The sequence below is a fragment of the Corythoichthys intestinalis genome, chromosome 13 (genome assembly GCF_030265065.1).
Source record: "Corythoichthys intestinalis isolate RoL2023-P3 chromosome 13, ASM3026506v1, whole genome shotgun sequence".
NCBI classification, from domain to species: Eukaryota; Metazoa; Chordata; class Actinopteri; order Syngnathiformes; family Syngnathidae; genus Corythoichthys; species Corythoichthys intestinalis.
Genome location: NC_080407.1, coordinates 54235639 through 54260949, shown reverse-complemented (window position 1 = coordinate 54260949; position 25311 = coordinate 54235639). Strand labels below are relative to the sequence as shown.

At 43.8% G+C, this 25311-nt stretch overlaps 1 protein-coding gene across 2 annotated transcripts in view; it reads right to left on the bottom strand.

Moving 5' to 3' along the window:
- chd3 (chromodomain helicase DNA binding protein 3) overlaps nt 1-25311 on the bottom strand; it is a 49741-nt gene that overhangs the window by 20751 nt on the left and 3679 nt on the right. For both annotated transcript variants that reach the window (XM_057853823.1, XM_057853824.1), the window contains exons 7-32: nt 25116-25251; nt 22389-22564; nt 22069-22323; nt 20898-21122; nt 18049-18263; nt 17848-17979; nt 14561-14663; nt 14296-14487; nt 14037-14237; nt 13830-13967; nt 13649-13770; nt 11477-11650; nt 11257-11398; nt 11054-11185; nt 10880-10997; nt 10688-10812; nt 8148-8379; nt 7904-8088; nt 3803-3980; nt 3656-3742; nt 3294-3379; nt 3091-3224; nt 2874-3018; nt 2652-2814; nt 2494-2579; nt 2232-2421 (exon numbers count right to left, since the gene is read on the bottom strand). In XM_057853823.1, the coding sequence (XP_057709806.1) occupies nt 2232-2421; nt 2494-2579; nt 2652-2814; nt 2874-3018; nt 3091-3224; nt 3294-3379; nt 3656-3742; nt 3803-3980; nt 7904-8088; nt 8148-8379; nt 10688-10812; nt 10880-10997; nt 11054-11185; nt 11257-11398; nt 11477-11650; nt 13649-13770; nt 13830-13967; nt 14037-14237; nt 14296-14487; nt 14561-14663; nt 17848-17979; nt 18049-18263; nt 20898-21122; nt 22069-22323; nt 22389-22564; nt 25116-25251 (4072 nt within the window). The remainder of the gene's footprint in view (nt 1-2231; nt 2422-2493; nt 2580-2651; nt 2815-2873; nt 3019-3090; nt 3225-3293; nt 3380-3655; nt 3743-3802; nt 3981-7903; nt 8089-8147; nt 8380-10687; nt 10813-10879; nt 10998-11053; nt 11186-11256; nt 11399-11476; nt 11651-13648; nt 13771-13829; nt 13968-14036; nt 14238-14295; nt 14488-14560; nt 14664-17847; nt 17980-18048; nt 18264-20897; nt 21123-22068; nt 22324-22388; nt 22565-25115; nt 25252-25311) is intronic.

Sequence of the window (25311 nt, the reverse complement as noted above, 5' to 3'; positions counted from 1 at the left end):
ATGTGACTTTGTATATTGTGACTAAATATTGCCATCTAGTGTATTTGTTGAGCTTTCAGTAAATAATACTGTAGCCATTTAACTGTTCTGCCCACATGCATGATGGGAAGTGCAACCATGACTGTGCGTAGTGGCACCAATTGATATATCTTCTCTGCGTTGAGAAGTAACATAGGGTGTTAAGGAAAAGATCGACCACTACCGTTCTTCCCCACATTGCTTCCCACGATATATCTAATTGTTGAGAGAGGGATTTTAAGGCTTTAGCCAATTAAAAAGAGGCTCCAGGGACTGCCAAAATTCTCGCTACTCATTTTATGCTGCCTGTTAGCTCTATATATATGAAAAACGGCACGGCATTATAGGTTGAATGCAACAATGCGTGAGTGGGTCGTGCAGCGCATGCGTTAATTGCATTAAATATTTTAACGTGATTTTTTTTTAAAAATTAATTACCGCCGTTTACACAATAAATTTGATTGCCCTACTTTAAGCCAAAACTAAAGACTGGATGAATGGAAGACATTTTGTCTGTAACGTTAAATACAATTAGAAAATGATTTAATTAAAAAATATATATATACAGTATTATAAAAAGGCATGTCCGATATTTTTTTGCCGATTCCGATACTTTGAAAATGACGCGATCGGACCCGATCGATCGGCGACATCTTTAATAGTTACCTTTCTCGCAGACAACATATAATTGTTTGCATTAGTCTAACACATTCATTATAGTTAAGCATTTAACCATAGATTGAGGGACGTCGCTCCAGGCTCTTTGACACAGTAAAGTGGATCACCTTATCAGCCCTTGCCTGATAAGCGAAGGAAAGGACGTCAGCGGCTCCTCGGTGAGTCAGGGCACTCTCGCCCTACGAAGGCAACAAATTGATAGCACGTCGCCTTCGACGTCAAGACACGCCTCAGTTGCCGTGGCAACCATGACCCAGCCATGAAAGATGACACATGAACTTGACTGCCCAAACCTGACACAGAAGGATCATCCCAAGACAACACCCAGGAACGCCTTCCACCCGGCCGACTCCACCACAGCTTTCAAAAGACTAAACATTTAGATAACAACTGTCGCTTCTCGGGGACATTTCGAAGTATCCGTTGTTTTGCTGACCCTGGATCCAGCATTGCCTCTCCGTCGTCTGTTTTGCCTTGCTTTTGACCACTGTCAACGAATAAATTCTCAACCTGTTTTCGGTAAGCCTTCTTAAAACTGGAACTTGGAGTCAGTGGAAAGGGTTAACACTGGAGTGAACGCGCGGGGTTTGGCCTTCGCCGGCCGACTTGCTGGAGCGGCGCCAGCAGAACGCCATCTGGATCGGCTGTTGCTGTTCCGGCGGCTTGGTCGGGGGGGGGGGGGGGGGGGGGGGGTGAATTCCTTCAGTACTTAAGGATATGTATTATATGGGTTTCGTACTTTATCAACTTAGCTGTATGGATGCTCCAAACAAAGTTTCGTTGTGCTTTTGTAACAATGACAATAAATATTCTGAATCTTGAATCCGAGGGTGTAGAGCTCCAAGAGTTAACTTCTGTAGCCGGGGGTCGGCCCGCCAAGGCCCCCGCCTTTGGCTGGCGCCCAATTCACTACACACCCGACCCCTTTGGCCCTTCCCACAGCTGGTTAGCCCATAGTAAGGCGGACCCACATTGCCTTTTCGGGCTGTACCCACCGACCAGACCCCATTGGTACAAGCCTGGCCACATGACACTTGCCTTCGAGCCACACACATAGCCACAGCAAACAGATGCAAAAATGTCAGGGACATGACAAAGCCATAACCTTGTACGCCCTGAAATTAATCGAGCTGCTTGACAGGACGCTAAGTTACTAAACCCAGATTGTTGATTGTGTTATTGTACAGTTTTGATGTATGTTCCATGCCTGAATGTGCGTCTTTAGTTTTATGGGGGACGGGAAACTGATAAGCATATGCTTCATCCCGGCCGCCTTTGTCTTCTTCTTCGATTCCTTCGGGCAAATCATATCACATTTTGTAATTGTCAATGATTGTCAATGATACCGATGATGATGACAATAAAATTCCATTCCATTCCATTGTATTCCACCCTATGAATTAAAAAAAAAACAAAAAAAAAACGCCGGACGCCACGGACAGGATGTAAAAAGTGGACATGTCCGGGCAAATGAGGACGTTTGATCACAGAAAAATAACCCAGGAAAATGGACAAGATGCGGGAGATCGTTGTACCTGCGCTTCGTTCTTGCACCGGCACATCCTGCTCGCTTGTTACTTTGCTTTTATCAGGTGAATTCCCCTCACGGGACGGAGCGCCGCCGGGATCATCTTCCTCCCCCTCGCGCGTTCGATCTCCGCCACCGCCGTCGTCTTTGCCCTCCGTTTTGGAACTAGGTGGAGACACGCTTTGCGGTGCGCAAAGCTGAAATGACACACTTCAAAATGCAAGTCGGTGTGAAAAGTCACAGAAGATGAGATTTTCGTGGTTTCTCACCTCTTTGCCGTCATCTTTCTCCTCATTTTCCTGCTCCTTGTCCTCCTTCCCGTTCTTCTCGGGTTTGTCTGCAGGCGCGGGGGTTGCTGTACGCATCGATGAAACGTCGTGAGCTCACCTGTCAGTCCAGATCAGAGAGAGGAGCATTCTCTTCCTACCTGGTTTAGAGGTGCACGGCGTGTTGTTGTAGCTAGCATCCGTGGTGGGCGTCGCGGTCTTGGCTGCAGGGGACGAAGCCCTGGAGGAGGACTTTTCCAGGCTGACGTCAGGCTTCAGCTCCGGGAGACTCCAGCGGCCATTGATGTGCTCGAACTCCTGAATCTGGACGGAAATTGTTATTTCCCAAAGACCCGTAGTGGTCGACGAACGAGGCGCGCCACCTTCTTCTTGACGAGCGACATGACCCCGATGCGCGTGAGGACCGGCTGGCGGCACAGGCCCTCCCTGGGGACGCCATCGGCGAAGGTCTCCGCCCCGTCGGCCACCGGTTCGCACAAGTGACGCATGAATAGCGACACGTACGCTCTACCGGAGACGTACTCAACGGTTAGACTCCCTTTTAGGCTTCGACGTACCTTTGCCGTTCAGGGAACTGACTTGAATTCCTTCTCAGTCTTGCCCCGGAGGTCTCTGACCAGCCACTGGGACGAGAAGGCGTCTTGCGACGGCATCCCCCAACGCATCACGGCGTTGAGGAAAGCCTTCCGCTGGCGCGTATTGAAGCCGAGAACCTATGAAACAAAACAGTTGTTTTCTATGCGTTCATATTGAACTTTTGAAAGGATGTCAAGTAGACGGACCTCAAGGTTTCCGCCCACTCTGGCCAGAAGAGGAGGAAGCGGTTTGTCTTTCTCGTTCCTCAGTTGGCGGCGGGATTGTCTCCGGCCTATGGGGTTAAAAATTTTTCAATGTTGTATCGCACGCTCGCCTGTCAAAACGATTTTCACGCAAAAACACGAAGCTTCTTGGAAGCGGTACACTCCCTCGGAGATGGTCGTCTCAAGCACGCTTTGTGTGCTTTGGCAAAGAACTTTGCAATATGCCGGGCAACTGGATCAGCTCAAGAAAAATGGAGCTGATTGTAGAGCTATTGGCACAGCACCGAACGTCAATAAATGTCAGGTAGAAGCAGCTCCATTATGGACAAAACGGAACGACTCACCTTCCGGCCGGTCGTCAAAGTCCTCGTCCTCCTCCTCGGAACCCACAGAGTACTCGGACTGGTTGTCGGAAATGTCGGCGTGCCACTCTGAAACGGCGCCAGTGACGTCACCGGTGGGAAACTCGGAAACCGGCGAAGATCAAATACCTTGGTCTTCCTGGGCTGCGTCGTTGTAGTTGACGGGCTTGCGGTTGCGCTTGCCTTTGCCCAATTTGCTAGCCAAGTCCTCCTGCTGCTGCTCGTAGTGGTGGCGCAAGAGTTTCTCCCAGTAGTCGGGATCCACGTTCTCCTCCTGCTTGATGATCTCTCGCTCGATCTCGTCGATCTGGAGCGGGCGCGAATTCAGGATCGTTGGCAAGGGTGGACTAGCATAGTGGCGTAATCCGCGCAATTGAGTTCCGTGTGCTCGCATTGCTCTTAAAAACACTCTGAAAATATAACGCTACCATTGTCATCATTAAAAATGCGCAGTCACGTCAGTACAATATTATGTGATTCCCCTGAAGAGGGGTCATTTTAGTCAATGGTAGGTTACAGTTGTCATCCTTGTGGTACTGTAAATCTGGTACTGGGTAAGGTTGGTGAATATTAGTAGTGGACCTCTCTGACTATTCCCGTACTCAAAACTATCCATTTTTACTGTCCCATTTTTTTTAAATTGAATTAAAAGTCCTACATGTATACTTCAGGTTACAGTTCTCATTTTTGTGGAACTGTAAATCTACATATCTGGACAAGTACTGGGTAAGGCTGGTTAATATTAGTGGTAAACCTCTCTGACTACTCCCGTACTCAAAACTGCATTTTCCTGTACCAATATTGAGAAATTTAAATTAAAAGTCCTACAGGTTACAGTTCTCCGTTTTGTGGTACTGTAAATCCACAGTTCTGAGAAAGTTCTGGTTAAGGTTGGTGATTTTTAGTGGTGGACTTCTCTGATTACTCACATACTTAAAAGTATGCAGTATCACTATACCTATATTTTAAAAAAATTTTGATTAAAAATCCTACAGATCTGGTTACAGTTCTAATTTTTGTGGTACCGTAAATCCACAGTTCTGAATAAGTACTGGGTGAGGTTGGTGAATATTACTAGTGGACCTCTCTGACTACTACCTTACTCAAAACTATGCAATGATACTGTACCAATATTGAGAAATTTTGAATTTAAAGTCCTGCATGTGTACTTTGATCTGGTTACCGGTTACAGTTCTCCATTTTTGTGGTACTGTAAATCCACAATCCTGAATAAATTCTGGCCAAGGTAGATGAATATTACTAGTGGAGCTCTATGACTACTCCCATACTCAAAACTATGTGTTTTTACTGTACCTAATTTTAGATAATTTGAATTAAAAGTCCTACATGCATACTTTGATCAGGTTACAGTTCTCATTTTTGTGGCACTGTAAATCCACAGTTCTGAATAAGTTCTAGCCAAAGATTGTGAATATTAGTAGTGGACCTCTCTGACTACTCACATCCTCAAAACTATGCATTTTTATTGTACTAATGTTTAGAAATTTTTGATTAAAATTCCTACATGCATAATTTGTTTAGGTTACAGTTCTCCGTTTTGTGGTACTGCAAATCCAAAGTTCTGAATAAGTTCTGGCCAAGGATTGTGAATATTAGTAGTGGACCTCTCTGATTAAACACGTACTCAAAACTATGCATTTTACTGTACCAAAATTTAATTTAAAAAAAAAAAAAAAAAAGAATTAATGGTCATACATGTATACTTTCATCAGGTTACAGTTGCCATTCTTGCGGCACTGTAAATCTACATATCTAAATAAGTACTGGCTAAGGTTGGTGAATATTAGTAGTAGACCTCTCTGAATACTCCTGTACTTTAAATCATGCTTTTTTACTGAACCAATATTTAGAAATTTTGAATTAAAACTCCTGCATGTTTTCTTTGATTTGGTTACAGATTAATGTTCTCATTTTTGTGGTACTGCAAATCCACAATCCTGAATAAGTTCTAGCCAAGGTTGGTGAAAATTACAAGCGGACCTCTCTAACTACTCACATACTCAAAACTATGCATTTTTACTGTATCTACATTTTGATAATTTGAATAAAAAGTCCTACATGCATACTTTGATCAGTTTAAAGTTCTCATTTTTGTGGAACTGTAAATACACAGTTCTGAATAGAGTCTGGCCAATGATCGCGAATATTACTAGTAGACTTCACTGACTACTCCCGTACTCAAAACTATGCATTTTTACTGGACCAATTTTTTTCTATTTAAATTCAATTAAAAGTCCTACATGTTTTCTTTGATCAGGTTACAGTTGTCATTTTTGTGGCACTGTAAATCTACATATCTGAATAAATACTGGCTGAGGTCGGTGAACATTAGTACTGGATCTCGCTGCCTACTCCTGTACTCAAAACTATGCATTCTTACTGGACAAATATTGAGAAATTTTTAATTTAAAGTCCTGCATGTTACTGTTCTCATTTTTGTGGTACTGTAAATCCACAATCCTGAATAAATTCTAGCCAAGGTTGGCGAACATTACTAGTGGACCCCTCTGACTACTCACATACTCAAAACTATGCATTTTTACTGTACTAAAATTTAGATGATTTGAATAAAAAGCCCTACATGCATACTTTGATCAGGTTACAGTTCTCATTTTTGTGGCACTGTAAATCTAGATACCTGAATAAGTACTGGGTAAGGTTGGTAAATATTACTAGCGGACCTCTCTGACTACTACCATACTCAAAACTATGCAATGTTACTGTAACAATATTGAGAAATTTTGGTTTTAAAGTCCTGCATGTGCACTTTCCTCTGGTTACAGGTAACAGTTCTCATTATTGTGGAACTGTAAATCCGCAGTTCTGAATGAGTACTGGGTGAGGTTGGTGAATATTAGTAGTGGACTGCTCTGACTACTCCCGTACTCAAAACTATGCATAGTTGCTGTACCAATATTTCGAAATTTTGAATTAAAAGTCCTGCATGTGTACTTTGATCTGTTTACAGGTTACAGTTCTCATATTTGTGGTACTATAAATCCACAATCCTGAAAAAGTTATAGCCAAGGTTGATGAATATTACAAGTGGACCTCTCTGACTAAACCCGTACTCAAAACTATGCATTTTGAATTAAAACCCTGCATGTTTATTTCGATCCGGTTACAGGTTACAGTTGTTATTGTTGTGGAACTGCAAATCCACAGTTCTGAATAAGTTCTGGCCAAGAATCATGAATTTTAGTAGTTGACCTCTCTGACTACTCCCATACTCGAAACTAAGCATTTTATTGTGCCAAAATAAAAAAAAATAAAAAACATTTGAATAAAAAGTTCTCCATGTATAATTTGATCAGGTTACAGTTCTCATTTTTGTGGCACTGTAAATCTACATATCTGAATAAGTACAGGGTAAGGTTGGTGAATATTACTAGTGGACCTCCCTGACTACTCACATACTCAAAACTAGGCATTTTAGCTGTACCTACATTTAGATAATTTGAATTTAAAGTCCTACATGCATACTTTGATAAGGTTACAGCTCTCATTTTTTGTGGCACTGTAAATGCACAGTTCTGAATAAGCTCTGGCCAAGGTTCATGAATATTAGTAACGGACCTCTATGTTTTGCCGGCTGGATATCTTCCAACACCTTCCATGAAGTGGGCCGGTCTTTCAATGACTCCCGGGCCACTCCCCCAACCCCCGTCCGCTTGATCGTCGGCATTATCTATTTTGTTGTCTATTTAAATTCAAAAAGCATTTCTGGTTGGCTACATCGACTCTTGTTCTGACGGGAGCTGCTCGTATCTGGAAAAACTGTAAGCAGGTTGACTTGACATTTTTGTGCTTCGGCTCCATAAAGCAGTGGCACCATAATCCCGCGTATCTGAACAGACTCTTTGCCCCCATCGCTAATGTCTTCAAGCTCCGTAGTGAAACGCAGATGTTTCCTCGCAAGGAGCGGATTAGAGTCGCGGTCGTCAATATATTTATACAGCTCCGATGAGAAATGCGAGCGTGAGTTATCGCCCCAGTTATCTGCGGCGCTATTTTGCTTCCCCTGGCTCATTATTTCAGCGCTTTTTGGCGGAAACTAAGATGAATGTAGAGGAGCTGCCAATTTTTTCCCCCGCCTTCTTAGCAACAGTCCAAAAAAGGTAAAGCTGAAAGTGAAATACAAAAAAAAAAAAAAAAGCACAACGACCCCCCCAGCCAAGAAAAAGTTTTTTTCTTCCCTTCGTCTCTTACCTTGTCCTCCTCTCGGACCATGTACTGGGCCACTTTGAACGAGCTGAGGTACTCGTTCATGTTTTGGACATCCGAGTCATCGGTAGCATCCTGGCTTCGGTCCAGCAGCCTCTCGATGGCCGCGCTGTCGTAGTGGATCACGTTCCCCTCGTCCTCCGCTTTGTCCCCCGAGGAATTCTTCATGCCTGTCGGGAAGAGTCTAAATAACATCAAATCGTCCCGGGACGGAGCCTCGCGGAGTCACCTTCTCCTTCGTCTTTGAACAGCTCCTCGGTTCCAAATTTGAGGATGTCGTCCAGTTCCTGCTTGGTCATGGAGCCCGCTTTGGAACCCAGGCCGGGTCGGACCACCAGATGTGTCAGCATCATCTTTCGCTTGGCCACCTGCGTGATGCGCTCCTCCACGCTAGCACGCGTCACGAAGCGGTAGATCATCACCTTGTTGGCCTGCCCGATCCGGTGAGCCCGACTGAAGGCCTGAGGCGGACCGAAACCATTTGAATCAGAGACCAGATGCCCAGGTTAGGAACGAGTTCCGTTCCTGCGCTGGCGACTAACCCGAATTTCCGCGTAAATCGGAATTAATCCTTTAAAAATTCGAAAATAACTATCCAAAAAGACCAAAGGTATTGTATTTTGTTTCATGATGGAGGATACACTGCCCTCTGGTGGCAGCGTTGGGTCTGGCTGGACTGTCATTCTTTTTTTCTTTTCTTTTTTTAAACCTGTCCAGGACAGATTTAAGTGTCCAGTTGGTCTGAACAGTTTTAATGTTTCACATTGAGAGTATGACATACTCCCATTGTGATCATTCAACATACCTTATTATGACAAAGCAGCGAGGGGTTATGGGGGAACAGAAAAGAAGAAACACGTGAAAAGAAAGAAAAGAAGCACAAACAACAACAAGAAATACATTGAACGCCTGCACTAACTATGAATATGTTGGTGCTATCCAGGGCCGGCCCAGCCTATACGCAGACTATGCAGCTGCTTAGGGCCCCTGACCACTAGGGGGCCCCCAATCTGGCAATTGTTTTATTTTTATTCTATTTTGTTTACTACAGTTTGCTTTATTTGACTTTTGTGAGTTTTGATACTTGATTACAAGCTTAAAAAATAAAAATTCTTCCTTAACTTCTTTCTTTCCACTTTTAGAAAAAGGTTTGGCGCTATCACCTGCAACTACTGACAATCATTTGGGGTGAGAAGTTTGAAGTATGCAGTGCAACAAAATCGGATTAATATACAAAATACGGACGTATGGGTTGGATTGCATGTATGGGTTTCACAGTACACTGTGACGAAATGGTGGGCCAAAAATATGTGCCCCTTGGCATTATTTTGCTTAGGGCCCCCAAATGGCCTGGTGCTATCGTCAGCTAGATGTATTTCCGGTTGACACCGTGGGGGGGCTGTTTACCAGGGAAAGAAGGGGAGGGGGGGTCTACAATTAAGTGATTGGGAGGGTTGGAGTGTACAAAAATCAGCTCTGTGATATAGAAACCAGTATTTGTGTGGATCGCTTGCGAGTGTAAGCCCGTCGGCAACTGACCCTACGCCGCCCCATCGCCAATCCCGTATCCGGGTCCCCCCCAACCGAGTGTGGCCAATCACATCCAGCCGCGCACGAGCCCCACCAAACACGCAAACAGGCGGAGACACCACCCCAGGGCCACGGCCCCACCCAGCCAACCCGGGCGGGAGCACAGCCCATTCTCCTCCCGCAGCTCAGAAAAGGGGCCATCATCACCCTCCCCGGGATCCACGGTGGTACCCTGGGCCACCTGCGCCCCCATCAACTGGCCTTCAGGGAAGGGAAGAGGGGACGCACCGCCAACCCCATGCCCACCCGGCCCACGAGTCACAGCTGCAGACCCCCAACCGGCACGGCACGCCGCGGGACCCCAACGGGCAGGGCAGGGTCCCCCGCCAGACACCCAGCCGACACACCGGCATCGAGCCAGCGACCCCCAATCGAGCACAGGGCGGATACCCAGGCAGAGAAGAGAGGGGGTCTGGCTGGACTGTCGTTCAATAATGTTTCTATACAGGAGAACTCAGACGTCTTACATGGATAGGGTGACCAAACATCCTCTTTTGCTGGGACATGTCCACTTTTTACATCCTGTCCGGGGCGTCCGGCGGGGTTCTAAGTTCATGAAAATGTCTGGTTTTTTTGACTGACGACTTGCACAGAATACTACGGTACTGTCGGGCCTGTGACGTGTTCCCAAATAGCCTGCCCAGTTGTTGAGACTTGAGTTCAATATGTACGTCATCAAATTCTCATACTGGTATGATCTGTAAAATCCCGTTTGGTGTCACATTGTTACGCTTCCGATGATTGAAAACCTTTATATTAATGTTTGATTTTTGCGTCGTCTACCGGTGCTAGCTGTCATTGAGGTAAGTCGCGCTAGGCATTATGGGATATGTAGTTTTGAAGTGCTGTGTTTGGAAACATGTTGGTTGAATTATTTCTCTGTTTATTTCAGTTATTGTTTGCGTGTAATCTAGAACATTCAATGAGAATAATAATTGAGTGTGAATAACAATTTGTCAACGATAATTGTAGTGGTAGTCTTGAGGCTTCGGTAAAACTTTCGTCCTGTTTCCACCTAAATCTGGCGTTAGCATTCAGCATGTGTTCGAGTTTATCACAGTGAAAGCCACCTCAACTCTCTGCCTAGGCCGGCCCCCTATGGGAAGGCGTGGCACAATGTCTGCAGGAGCTGTCCCATCAGTCTATGCCCAAATCTTAACCCAGAGGACGGCTTCCTACCTGGATGTCATTGTGAGGGTTCCAGTCCGAGTCGAAGATGACTACCGTGTCCGCCGTGGCCAAGTTGATGCCCAAACCACCGGCCCGGGTGGAGAGTAGGAAACAAAACTGACACGCACCGGGAGCTGTGGATAAAAATGTGTCAGGTGTTTTCCGGTGTAATATTTTTCCAAAAGAAAAAAATAATCTGACCGTTGAAGCGGTCGATGGCCTCCTGCCTGAGCGCGCCGGTGATCCCGCCGTCAATCCTTTCATATTTATAACCTTCAAAATCCAGGAAGTCTTCCAACAAGTCCAGCATTTTAGTCATCTGCAAAGAGGTTAGAGTCACCCGACACGCTAACGACATGAAAGCTAAAGCCGCACCTGCGAGAAGACCAGCACTCGGTGTCCCTGCTCCTTGAGTTTCCTCAGCATCTTCTGCAGTAGTGTCAATTTCCCAGAAGCCTTGGTGAGGGCTGAGCCCTCATAAGCGCCGTTGGGTGTTTTCTGGGCCTCCTGGAACAAAAGGAGCGCCTCCGCTGTAGCGATTTTGCAAGGCTGCGACGGATCGCCGGCGCTTTTCCCACCATGGAGGCGACGGGGAACAGATAAGGATGGTTGCAGCACTTCTTCAGGTCCATCATGATGTTGAGCAGAGACACCTGGTTCCCCCCACCTTTGGAGTTCAACGCCTCAAAGTTCCTGGTTAGAATCAGCTTATAGTATTTTCTGTGTTGTAAGAAAAAACACGGGGATCAACTTTGGGGTCTTTTGCAAGCTAATTTCGGAGAAGAATTTGCCGGGTACTTCTGCATGGGGCTGAGTTCCACCCGAACAATCAGCTCGGTCTTGGCCGGCATGTTTTTGAAGACGTCAGCCTTCAGCCGGCGCAGCATATGAGGCCCCAACAGGTCGTGAAGTTTCTTGATCTGGTCTTCCTTAGAGATGTCAGCAAATTCTTCCAGGAAGCCGTCCAGGTTGCTGCAAAAACGAACCACCGCACAAATTATCCTTCGTTCTCGTAATGTACACTGAGGAAAATAGGTGTTTGAGCACCCTGAGATTTTGTAAGTTCTCCCACTTAGAAATGATGGATGGGTGTTCCACACGGATCTTTTCTAGATCAATCAGGTTTCTGTGCGAAAGACACAAGAGTTTGAGCTTCCCCAAAAGATTTTCTATTGGTTTCGGGTCCAGAGAACGGCTGGGCCCCTTCAGAACCTCGACCATCTTTTCCCAAAGCCACTCCTTGGTAATTCTGGCTGTCTGCTTCAGGCCATTGTCATATTGGAAGACCCAGTTACGACCCATTTTCAATGCTTTAACTGAGGGAAGGCAATTCTCCAAAATCTCACAATACATGTCTCTGGTCATTGGCAGCAATAACTTCAGCCAGACGCTTCCTGTAGCTGCAGATCAGTCTGGCACATCGATAAGGACTAATTCTTCTCTACAAAACTGCTGTAGTTCAGTGAGATTCCTGAGATGTCTGCCATGAATCGCTGTCTTTAGGTCATGCCACAGCATCTCAATGGGGTTCAAGTCTGGACATTGACTTTGCCACTCCAGAACGTGCAATATGTTCTTCAGAAACCATTCTGAAGTTGATTTACTTACGTGTTTGTGGATCATGGTCTTGTTGCAGCATGCATTCTCTTTTTAGCTTCAATTGTCTGACAGACAGCCTCAGGTTTTCCTGCAAAACTTTTGAATTCATTCTTCCATTAATGATTGCAAGTTGTCAGGCCCTGAGGCAGCAAAACAGCCCCAAATCATGATGCTCCCTCCACCAGATGTTGATGTTGGTGACGTGATCCATTTTCTTCCACACATGATGTTGTGTGTTACTCCCAAACAATTCAACTTTGGTTTCATCAGTCATCAAAATACTTTGCCAAAACTTCTGTTGAGTGTCCAAGTGCCGTTTTGCGAACATGAAACGAGCAACAATGTTTTTCTTTTTTTAGACAGCAGTGGCATCCTCTGTGGAGTCCTCCTATGGACATCATTCTTGGCCATAGTTGTACATATAGTTGATGTGTGCACAGAGATATTGGACCGTGGCAGTGATTTCTTTAAGTCTTTAGAGGACATTCTAGGGTTCTTTTTTTACCTCTCTGAGTATTATGCGCTGAATTCTTGACGTCATCTTTGGTGGATGGCCACTCCCTGGGAAAGAAACAACAGTGCCAAGCTCTCTCCTTTAGTAGACAACTTCTCTGACTGTCGATTGATGAACATCCAGACTTTTAGAGATGGTTTTTGACAAGAAAAGAGTCGATTTATCCTTGTTACAGATTATTTTGTTCTTATAGCGAACAGGAGATGATGACACAGAATTCGGGAATAAAAACGAACAAAGAATTTACACTTAAAGACAGTCAAACAGAAAAGACTAGACATATTGGTACCAGGTGACAAAGAAAAGTGCGCCCAGCCTCCCCGTGCATAGCCTTTTTCCCCCTGCTCAGGTAACTTGCTTGGAATGTACAACCCCCCCGCCCTGATCAAATTACATACACTGGTAAAAAGACAAAAGGAGCCTGTGTGAATATGTTAGAAAAGTGGCATTTTTCATGTGTGATTATTATGAATAAATGGAAATATATTTCTACATTTTGTATCCTTTAGCCAGCTTTATACAAATCAGCCATCCTTGATCGCAGGTTTTCAGACAGCTCTTTTGACCGAGCCATGATGCATCATCAGGCAATGCTACTCATCAAGACAATTCTTACTAGGTGTGGGTTTTATAGTGGGCTAGGCAGCTTTTAACCACTCATCAGTGATTAGGTACACACCTGACTTAAATTGTTTGGTAAAAATTGGTTTGAATTGCTCTTCTGTTCTCACATAGGACAAGCAGCTACCATGAAAATTTCAAACTCACCCAATATTTCTAAGTAGGATACCTTGCAAAATCGCAGGGTGTCCAAATACTTATTTTCCTTAGTGTAACTGCAGCAATGTGTGTCTTACTTGAAACGGTTGGGCGTAAGGAAATTGAGCAGGTGGAAAAGCTCCTCCAGGTTGTTCTGTAACGGCGTTCCCGTCAGCAGCAGCTTGTGGTCAATTTTGTAGTCGTTCAGGCGTCGGAAAAACTGAAAATAAATTGGCATTTTCAACAAGTTTTTCGAAAGCAACCCTGGCAGTTCTGTACCTTGGACTGATTATTTTTAAGGCGGTGAGCCTCATCCACAACCAGGCAGGCCCAGTCCATAGACTTGAGAGCCGTCTGGTCGATGGTCACCAGCTCGTAAGAGGTCAGCAGCACGTGGAATTTGATGGGCATCTCTCTCTGAAGGAGAAAATGCTCTTCCGTCATGGACGCGTTCTCTCGGCGCATATCAGCCAAACCTCATCTTACCCTCATCTTGAAGGCTTTCTTGCCACTCTTGGCCACAGATTCGTCGAAGGAGAATTCGTTCTCCCGGATGATGGCTCGGCTGTCCTTGTCGCCGGTGTAGGTCACCACGTAGAAGTCAGGCGCCCACATCTCAAACTCCCTCTCCCAGTTGATGATGGTGGAAAGCGGAGCGCTGACCAGAAAGGGACCCCTGGTGTGACCCTGAAAAGGAACATTTTTTGGTTTTCACGCTGTTGAAAAACGACTGGCTGACGGCTACCTCTTTAAAGAGCGAATAGAGGAAGACGATGGTCTGGATGGTCTTTCCCAGACCCATCTCGTCCGCCAGGATGGTGTCGGTGCCTTGAGCCCAGGAGAAGCGAAGCCAGTTGAGCCCCTCCATCTGGTACAGGTGGAGCGTGCCGCCTGTTGACGTCACAAAGTCGGGCTGCTCTTCGTATTTTATCGTCGGCTGTGGTGGACGATAACGTTACGATTCAGGTGGGTTGTGGGGGGGGTATTCTTCAATGATTGTGTGAGCTCACGTCGGTAACAGGCGAGGCGGATGAAGAATCGTCTTCTTCACCCTCCTGACTCTTGCTCCTCATCCTCCGAGGTTTGTCGGGGTCTTCCTTGGTGATGGAGTCCCTGTGATGTGCAGGGTTAGCTTAACTGCGCGTTTTTTTGCCTTTAACCAAGAATCGAGACTGTTTCACGTCCATATCTATGAAGAATTCTGGGATTTAAGCATTTATTTGCAAGCATTTTCGCCAGGAAAGCTCCTTTTACGCCAGGCTAGCCTCATTCGCTAACAGAGTAGCATGGTACTTTGTCAATATACGTAAAATAAACGCTAATCGTACGGTTTCTTTGCTTTTAACCAAGAATCGAGACTATTTTACGTCCATATCTATGAAGAATTCGGGGATTTAAGCATTTAGTCGCAAGAATTTTCGCCAGAAAAACTCGGCCGCTAGCCTCATTCACTAACAAAGTAGCATTGTACTTAGACATATTTACGTAAAATAAACTCTGAATGCACTTTTTTTTTTTTTTGGTTTTCACCATTAATCAAGACTGTTTTACGTCCATATCTATGAAGAATTTGGGGATTTAAGCATTTATTCACAAGAATTTTCGCCAGAAAAGCTCTGTTCACGCCAGGCGGCCGCTAGCCTCATTCGCTAACATAGTAGCATGGTACTTGGTCATCGTCAATATACGTAAAATAAACGCTAACTCTACAGTTTCTTGGCTTTTAACCAAGAATGGAGATTGTTTTGCGTCCATATCTATGAAAAATTCGAGGATTTAAGTATTTATTCACAATAATTTTTGCCAGAAGAGCTTTGCGCCAGGCGGCCGCTAGTCTCATTCACTAACCTAGTAACATGGTACTTCGTCATCGTCAATATACATAAAATAAACGTTAACTGTACGGTTTCTTTGCTTTTAACCAACAAGCAAGACTGTTTTACGTCCATATCTATGAAGAATACAGGAATTTAAGCATTTATTCATGAGAATTTTCGCCAAAAAAGCTCCTTTTACGCCAGGCTAGCCTCATTCACCAACAGAGCAGCATGGTACTTACATAAAATAAAAGCTAATTTTACGGTTTATTTGCTTTAAACCAAGAATCAAGACTGTTTTACGTCCATATCTATGAAGAATTCAGGAATTTAAGCCTTTAGTCGAAAGAATTTTCGCAAAAAAAAAAGCTCTGTTTACGCCAGGCTAGCCTCATTCGCTAACAGAGTAGCATGGTACTTTGTGAATATACGTAAAATAAATGCTAATTGTATGGTTTCTTTGCTTTTAACCAAGAATAAAGACTGTTTTACGTCCATATCTATGAAGAATACAGGGATTTAAGCATTTATTCACGAGAATTTTCGCCAAAAAAGCTCCTTTTACGCCAGGCTAGCCTCATTCGCTAACAGAGTAGCAAGGTACTTTGTCAATATACATCAAATAAACGCTAATTTTACGGTTTCTTTGCTTTTAACCAAGAATCGAGACTGTTTTACGTCCATATCTATCAAGAATTCAGGAATTTAAGCATTTAGTCGAAAGAATTTTCGCAAAAAAAGCTCTGTTTACGCTGGGCTAGCCTCATTCGCGAACAGAGTAGCAAGGTACTTTGTCAATATACATCAAATAAACGCTAATTTTACGGTTTCTTTGCTTTTAACCAAGAATTGAGACTGTTTTACGTCCATATCTATCAAGAATTCAGGAATGTAAGCATTTTGTCGAAAGAATTTTCGCCAAAAAAGCTCCTTTTACGTCAGGCTAGCCTCATTCGCTAACAGAGTAGCAAGGTACTTTGTCAATATACATCAAATAAACGCTAATTTTACGGTTTCTTTGCTTTTAACCAAGAATCGAGACTGTTTTACGTCCATATCTATCAAGAATTCAGGAATTTAAGCATTTAGTCGAAAGAATTTTCGCAAAAAAAGCTCTGTTTACGCTGGGCTAGCCTCATTCGCGAACAGAGTAGCAAGGTACTTTGTCAATATACATCAAATAAACGCTAATTTTACGGTTTCTTTGCTTTTAACCAAGAATCGAGACTGTTTTACGTCCATATCTATCAAGAATTCAGGAATGTAAGCATTTTGTCGAAAGAATTTTCGCAAAAAAAGCTCTGTTTACGCCAGGCTAGCCTCATTCGCTAACAGAGTAGCATGGTACTTTGTCAATATACATAAAATAAACGCACATTTTACGGTTTCTTTGCTTTTAACCAAGAATCGAGACTGTTTTACGTCCATATCTATGAAGAATTCAGGAATTTAAGCATTTAGTCGAAAGAATTTTCACCAAAAAAGCTCTGTTTACACTAGGCTACCCTCATTCGCTAACAGAGTAGCATGGTACTTTGTCAATATACTTTAAAAAAAAAAAACGCTAATTGTCTGGTTATTTGCTTTTAACCAAGAATCGAGACTGTTTTACGTCCATATCTATGAAGAATTTGGGGATTTAAGCATTTATTCACAAGAATGTCGTCAGAAAAGCTCCTTTTACATCAGGCGGCCGCTAGCCTCATTCGCTAAAATAGTAGCATGGTACTTCATCAATATTTTAGAACTTGTACGTAAAATAAACGCTAACTTTACGGTTTCTTTGCCTTTAACCAAGAATCGAGACTGTTTTACGTCCATATCTATGAAGAATTCAGGAATTTAAGCATTTAGTCGAAAGAATTTTCGCCAAAAAAGCTCTGTTTACACCAGGCTAGCCTCATTCACTAACAGTACATAGTGTATAATGATAATAAAGGGATATTATATTCTATGATAGGTTGTGATTGTATATAGAATTTATTAATTATCTATTTACATATTATTCATGATTGATTCTGCATGTTTTCCCTAAGTATTAAGTTTCTGTTGTGAAAATTAAGTGATTTATTAGCGGTTGAAAAAAAATGTAAGTTGCTATTTTGGGCAAAAACTTATGATATGTTAAATATTGCTATTGATCCTGAAAATATAGGTGATTATCTTTGCATTTGGTGATTTTTGTGCATCTTGTGTAAAATCTGAGACTTTTATAGCCATTTTAAGTTGTATTATACCGATATAGAAAATAATTAATCGGGATTTTATAAGGGAAAGACTTTGAATTTTTTGATGCCGCTGCTAATGGAGACTCATACATGACTAAGGTAGGTGCCTGTTTTGGTTTTAGGTCGGTAGCAGCTTTGGTTTTGAAAATATTTGAAGTTTTTGAACATACTGTAGGCCTCCTACGAATCGGCCACGTTTCCCGTGTCATGTCAATAGGTTATGAAGTCTATGGGTGGAGCCAAAGGGCATACCTGTGTCTCCAGTAGTTGGCCTTATGGATGGCAAAGTCAGGGATGTCCATATGGTCTCCTTCCCACGTGCACTGGTCGTACGTCAGGTCTCTCCACTTCACCAGGTAGTGGTACATGCCCTTCTTGTCCACGCTGGCACAAAGTACACGTCGTCATTCGGCCATATTAGTTGGCCGTTACAGTGTTGGTGGCAAAATTCACCTGTGGTTGATGATGCGATGGATTATCATCCATTCGGGCTTGATGCCGTATTTGTAGTACTTGTCCTCCATGACGGCGTCTCTGGCACGCCTCTTCTCACTTTTCACCGCTCCGCTCTCGTCTTCGCCGCCAGAGCCGTAGTCCAAAGCGGGCGGTTCGTCCATGTCCGTCTTCCTCTGGTAGTTTCTGTACATCACCGAGTGGAAGATCTCCAACTGCATTCCAAGAATTTTATTAAAATCAATGATATCGGCAATGTAGAAGTGGGTAGAATAGTACTGAAGTAAATTTGGTCATCCAAAAAATGTACTCAAGTGCAGGTAAATAAGTATTTGGTGACTCAAATAATGAGTAACATTGTGAGTAACTGCTTAAGATGTTTGATTTTTTTGTTTTGTTTTTATGTTAAAAAAATGGTGTTTTTTTTCTCAGCAAAATGTTATCTATATGAACTGTTATGATTAGATCAGGCCTTGCAAGGTAAATGCCCAAATAGCAAAATTCCTTTTTTTAAAAATGATGTTTGCACAGCTCAAACCCTTTGACCGACCATCACCGTTCCAATATCCAAAATGACCGGACTTTTTGCACAACGCAGGGAATTTCTCAAATGACCCCTCAAATTTTTACATTCGCTCATACACGCGTGTTTTTTGAAAAAAAAAATAATAATAAAAAGAAAATACAAATAATTAAAAAAAATTTCAAAATGTATCTAAATTTCAAAATGTATATGTAATTTTTGACCAAATCGCATAATTTACACAATTAAAATTCCAGGACGGTATGGCCATAAAAGTTGTATACAGAATTTGGCAAAAACGTACAGTTCCCCTAAAATTCGCCCAGAAGTGTCATTTAATTTCAACATTTCTAATGGGATGCCATTGACAGCCATGCATGTCCATATTTCCCATTCAGTTTTAATGGCAGAAAAACAGGTCCTTGTGATTTTTGACCATTTACCATGACAGCCCATTGACATTCAACTGGCGCCCAAGTAACTCGATGCCATTGACAGCCATGTACGTCCAAATTTCCTATTCATTTTCAATGGCAGAAAATGTCTTTGTGATTTTTGACCAAAAACTTTAAAAGTGTTTGGGTAGATTTTTAGGGGGGTTAAAAATAATATTTCTAAAAAAAAAAAAAAAAAAAAAAAAAATTATAATGAAACAATAGTGCATTTAACTTTGGGGATTAAATATACTGTATATGTTGAAAAAGTTTTATTTATTAATTTATTTTTAAAATAACATGGTGACCACCTGCTTGCTACCTGTGAAAATTTGTGAAAAGGGGCGTTAAAAAAAGGATCTTTTACTTTTCAAATGTGTTTGTGTGTCATTGCACCGTCTAACTGTGGGGAATTGCATTATAATACACTGGCGCTTTTATTTCCAGTACAAAAACTTGAACACACACTGTAGGTGAAATAGAACGCTGTCTTTGTAGTAGCCTAGTAGTAGTACGTAAACTATCCAGCATGCGTGTGTATTGTTATTGTTCACGCCTTGCATGTATGAAACAGCTGTTTTTGGATGAAAAACACTAAAAAAAAAGATCTTTAGCACCCCCTGCTGTGAGTGACTTCCAGCGCCCCTGGTGGTGGGCGGCCGTTTTGGACGGAACGGCAATAATAATAGCAGAGGCACAGGCGTATTTGTATCTGTGCTATCAGGCTGTTTCGGCAGACAGATACACACAAACCACAGCCGACGAAATCTTGATAAATGCGCTTTTTTAAGGTTTCGTGAGCTCTGGGACACTCGAAAAATGACTCTCAATCCTGTTATTGCTCAGCTAAATGGTACCTCGATGTACGTTTGTGTGGAAATGTCGTTCACAAACAACAACAAAAACTATTCACCTTCTCACCGAAACTTGTAAAACTCTTTACACGGCTATTACAATGCCCCCTACCCAAGAACAAGAACAGGGTGAGGCAGCATTTAGTTATTATGCTCCTCACCTCTGGAACAAGTTACCCGAACGTCTGAAGTATGCTCAAACTGTTAGCTCCTTTAAATCAGGGCTAAAAACGCTTTTGTTTAGCACTGCATATCCATAACTGTCTATATATTTCAATCTACCTGCTTTCTATTCCTCTAGTTTTTATCTCCATTGCTGATTTCAATTATTATTATTTGTAGTAGTTTTTGTTTTATTTTTATTGTATTTATTTATTTTTATTCTGTGATTAAATGCGATCTTTTGTCTTGGTTTTTACGTTGTGTTGATTTAAATGTGATTTTTATGGTTTTCATGTGATGTAAAGCACTTTGAATTGCCTTGTGTTGAATTGTGCTATATAAATAAATTTGCCTTGCCTTGCCTTGCCTTACCCCTTGAAATAGGAAAAGTCGACGTTTTCTTGTGCAACAATGAAGAACAAACGCATTGTTGCTTGGTACTACAATAAATATGCTTGCCAGTTTTCACTTTCCGACAGCATCTACGTCAGCTTACATGGCTCCGCTTGTTTTTCGCCTGCCGTGGACCGCTCTTCACACTGGGCTGATGCTATCAGGCTGTTTCGGCGTACGGATACACGCAAACCACGGCCGACGAAACCTTTATAAATGCACTTTTTTTAAAGTTTCACACTGCGCTGTCGCTAGTGTAAAAAGGCCATAAGAGTAGCGTTTCTTCTTTACAAATCCACTCAAGAAAGTACTTTTTTGTCAAAAAGTTTCTCAAGTAAACGTAACCCGTTAATACCCACCTCTGTGGTAGTGAGTCTTACAATGTGCGATCACACAGAGGTGCACAGGTGCCCTCTAGTGGCACTAGAGAAAAGATTCAGTTGTACAGTATTTCACTTTTTGAAAAAATGTCTCGCTTCTCACCTGCAGCTCAGTGATCCACGTGCAGTGCCAGTAGGACTGACCCACCAGCTTGACAAAGAACTCCCGTTCGGCTCGGCCCTTCGCGGGTGGCGGGGGGGGGACAGGGAGCCGGTCCGGAGCCACCTCCGCCGACGGCGCATCCGGCTCCGGGACAGGGGCCGGAGTCGGGGGCTGCCCCCAGCGCCAGTGGAGGATCTTTTGCACACGTCCTTTAATGGGCGGACACTGTAGAACGCAAACAGCAAATCAATGAATATGGAACGCAGAAGAGATAGCGGGGAAGGATGTCAGGGGGTACTGTAATTTTCGGACAATAAACCGCTACTTTTTTCCCCTCATTTTGAACCCTGGGCTTATAATCCAGTGCAGGTTATTTGTTGATTTATTTGGGTTAATAGGTAACACTTTCTTTGACAGCGGTGCCATAAGACTGTCATAAGACCATCATAACTAAGACATGATACTATCATGGGCATTAATAACATTTATAACTCCATTTCTGTCCAGCTCAGATCTTCACATCCATTCAAAAGTGAGATAATTTGCCGGATGACACAAAATGACATCAATCATAAGCATTCATTAATGTTCATGGCAGTGTCATGTCATATTTATGATGGTCTTATGACAGTCTTACAGTGCCACTGTCAAATAAAGTGTTACCAAATCCCATAACTCGCAATTAATGAAACAACTGGAACAGTAACTGAAGAAATAATTAGCACAAAATAAGAATTTTGATTGTTATTTACATCTGTAGCGCTGCAATGCATGCTAGGAGGCATGCTGGACGACAACAGTGTTGCCAGCAGGTGGCAGCAGAGGTCGACTGGCTCCCTCAAGGGAGCAGTGATGGCCAAATGAAGCAATGAAGCTTTGCAGCCAATTGGTTCAAAGCTTCATGGTGGTTCATTTAGGCTTATGAAAGTCTTACGATGCCGCTGTCAAATACAGTGTTACCAGTTAATATCTTTTTGTGTAAATATCCCATAATACAGCTGCAGATTATAGTCCAGTGTGTCTTACAAACAATGAACAAATACCCATTTAGTGTCAGCTTCTAGTCGGGTGCGCCTTATAGTCCGAAAATGACAGTGTATTAGAGATGATTTTATGATGAACTAGCTAAATATACATGTTGTGATGACTGTGGAGGGAGGGAGGGACTAACCGTGCATCGTGGACACAACCACTCTCCATTAGGGATCTCTGGCAGTGGAGGGTTTAAACAGTGGATGTGGTAGGAGGATGTGCAGGTGTCACAGCACAAGAGTTCACCTCCGTCTTTACACACCCGACAAAACTCCATGTGGTCGTCGTCCTCCTCCGTCCCCGCCCTGACCTCCGAGACGGATCTCTCCTCCGCCTCCTCTTCCAGGTCCTCAAAGTCTTCGTCTTTGGCTTCCCACTGGATTCCTTCTTTTTCCTAGGGGCGGGCAGAAGGAGAGGGTTGAGTCGGTTGCCGCCGAAAGGGAAACGTGTGCGACTCACGCAGTGGGGGCAGCTCCACTTTCCCTCGGGCGCTTTCTCCAGCTCGGGCTCCAGGCACACCAGGTGGTACGCCCGTGGGCAGGTGTCGCAGAGGATGATCTCGCCGCCCTGCTGGCACACCTCGCAGTAGTCCTGGTGGTCCGTCTCATAGCCGTCGCCCTCCTCCTCACCTGGGACTGGACGGGAAACAGTCATAGTTTGGTTTCATCAAAACTGAAAACACTGATTAGCGCCTGTCTAAAATGGTGCATCACTGCCATCTGCTGGTAGTCAAATTGTTTTGCAGGCAGGTTATAACAAGTTTGTGTTTACAGTGAGGAAGATAAGTATTTGAACACCCTACGTTTTTTGCAAGCTCTCCCACTGTGAGAGACAACCTAAAAAATAATTCCAAAATCACAGCGTATGACTTTTTAACAATGTATTTGCATTATACTGCTGCAAATAAGTATCTGAACACCTATTAGCTAGAACTGTAAGCCTCAAAAATCTGTTAGTCACCTTTAAAAAGTCCAAAAAAATAAGTAGAGTAGTGGTAGACTTTTTGAGTCTGACTTTTTGACCTGTTTGATGCGGTTAGCTTCATATAAGCACCTGTCCACCCCTTACAGACAGGAGGACTCACATTACTAACATGGTCAAGAGCAAAGAGCTGTCCAAAGACACCAGAGACAGAATTGTAGACCTTGACAAGGCTAGAAAGGGTAACGAGGCGATTGCCAAGTAGCTTGGTGATATAAGATCCACCCTTGGAGCAATTATTAGAAAATGGAAGAAGCTAAACATGAATGTCAATCTCCCTCGGACTGGGGCTCCATGCAAGATCTACCTCGTAGGGTCTCAATGATCCTAAGAATGGTGAGGAATCAGCCAAGAACTACATAGGAGGACCGCCGAAAATCACCATCCTCTTCAGGCTAGTCTACAGCAACACACAGAGTTGTGTCAACGGCTGTGACTCTGACTAGTTTTCCATCTCCAGTGGTGTCTGCCAAGGCTGTGTAGCTGCTCCAGACCTGATTAATTGTGTAATCGACTACCTAATGTGCAGGGTTTTTGAGCGAGTACCGGGGTCCTCTCCTTAACACAGTCCAGAAAAACGCCCCCCAAGTCTTGATGTTACCACCCCCATGCTTCACAGTAGGGATGGTGTTCTTGGGATGGTACTCATTATTCTTCTTCCTCCATACACTCTGAGTGGAATTAAGACCAAGAAGTTCCATTCTAATCTCATATGACCACATGACTTTCTTCCATGACGCCTCTAGATCATCCAAATGGTCTTTGGCAAACTTAAAACGACCCAGGACATGTGCTGGTTTTAGCACCTTGCCTGATTTTGAACCATGACGTCTTAGTCCAGGGGTGTCAAACTGATTCCACAAAGGACCGCAGTGGGTCCTGGTCTTTGAATGAAGGGAATAGTTACTTTTCTCGCAGACACAATATACAGTGGGGAGAACAAGTATTTGATACGCTGCCAATGGGAAAACCCATTGGCAGTGTATCAAATACTTGTTCTCCCCACTGTAACTCTTTGCATTAGTCTAACACATTCATTATAGTAAAGCACTTAACCATAGTTTAAAGAAACAAGCTCCATGCCCGTTGACACAGTAAAGTGGACTAGCTTATCAGCCCTTGCCTGATAGGCGAAGAAAAAGTGTCAGCAGTGCTCTGGTAGGGGTCAGGATGCTCCTGCCCTACCAACAACTTGATAGCGCGGGTGCCTTGGATGTCAAGACCCGCGTCGGTTGCCGGGGCAACCACGTCCCAGCCACGAAGGATGACACACAAACCTGACCGCCCAAACCTGCCACAGAGGGATGATCCTAAGACAACACCCAGCTACGCCTTCGGCCCGGCCCACTCCAGCGCAGCTTTCAAAAGGACTCAACATTTAGATAACACCTGTCGCTTCTCGGGTAACATTTCTATGTAGCCGTTGTTTTGCCGACCCTGGATCCAGCATTGTCTCTCCGTCGTCTGTTTTGCCTTGTTTTTGACCAGTGTCGACGAATAAATTGCTTCTTTAAACCGTTCAAAATGGAGTCAGTACAAAGGGTTAACACCGGAGTGAATGCACAGAATTTTGTCCCCTCCCGGTCGACTTGCGGGCGGGGTGCCAGCGGAACACCATTTCGTTCGGCTGTCGCTGTTTCCGCGGCTCAGTTCCAAGAGATCCAGCACAGACGGTTCAACCAATGAGGTTTCTACAAAAACAAGCAGCACCTGATTGCAATTAGCTGATGACACTAAGACACCAGATTGGTGAAAAGGTATTCATCTTGTTTGGTTGGAGTAAAATCGAGTACCCACAGCAGCCCTTTGAGGACCGGTTTGACACCCGTGTCTTAGTGTATTACCAACAATAACCTTGGAAATGGTGGTCCTAGCTCCTTTCAGATCATTGGCCAGCATCTCCTGTGTAGTTCTTCGCTGATTCCTCACCATTCTTAGGATCATTAAGACCCTACGAGGTGGATCATGCATGGAGCCCAGTCCGAAGGAGATTGACATTCATGTTTGGCTTCTTCCATTTTCTTATATCACCAAGCTGCTTGGCAATTGCCCTTTCTAGCTTTGCAGAGGTCTACAATTCTGTCTCTGGTGTCTTTGGATAGCTCTTTGGTCTTGACTATGTTGGTAACTGGAGTCTTCCTGATTGTATGGGGTGGACAGGTGTTTATATGCAGCTAACCACCTCAAACGCTTAAAAAATTCTACCTCCTGATTGGTTACTTTTCTTCTTCTTCTTAGCAGGCCGCCCGCGCTTGCTCTTCTTCACGGCATCGGAGCGAAACGGTGGGCCTCGGACACCCGAATCCTCCGCTTCAGACTCCACCTCGTCCCCTTCGTCACTCTGCCGGAAACACGGGAGACGCCGGTTAGTCCACCCGAGAGCTTCTGTGTCGTGTCGGTA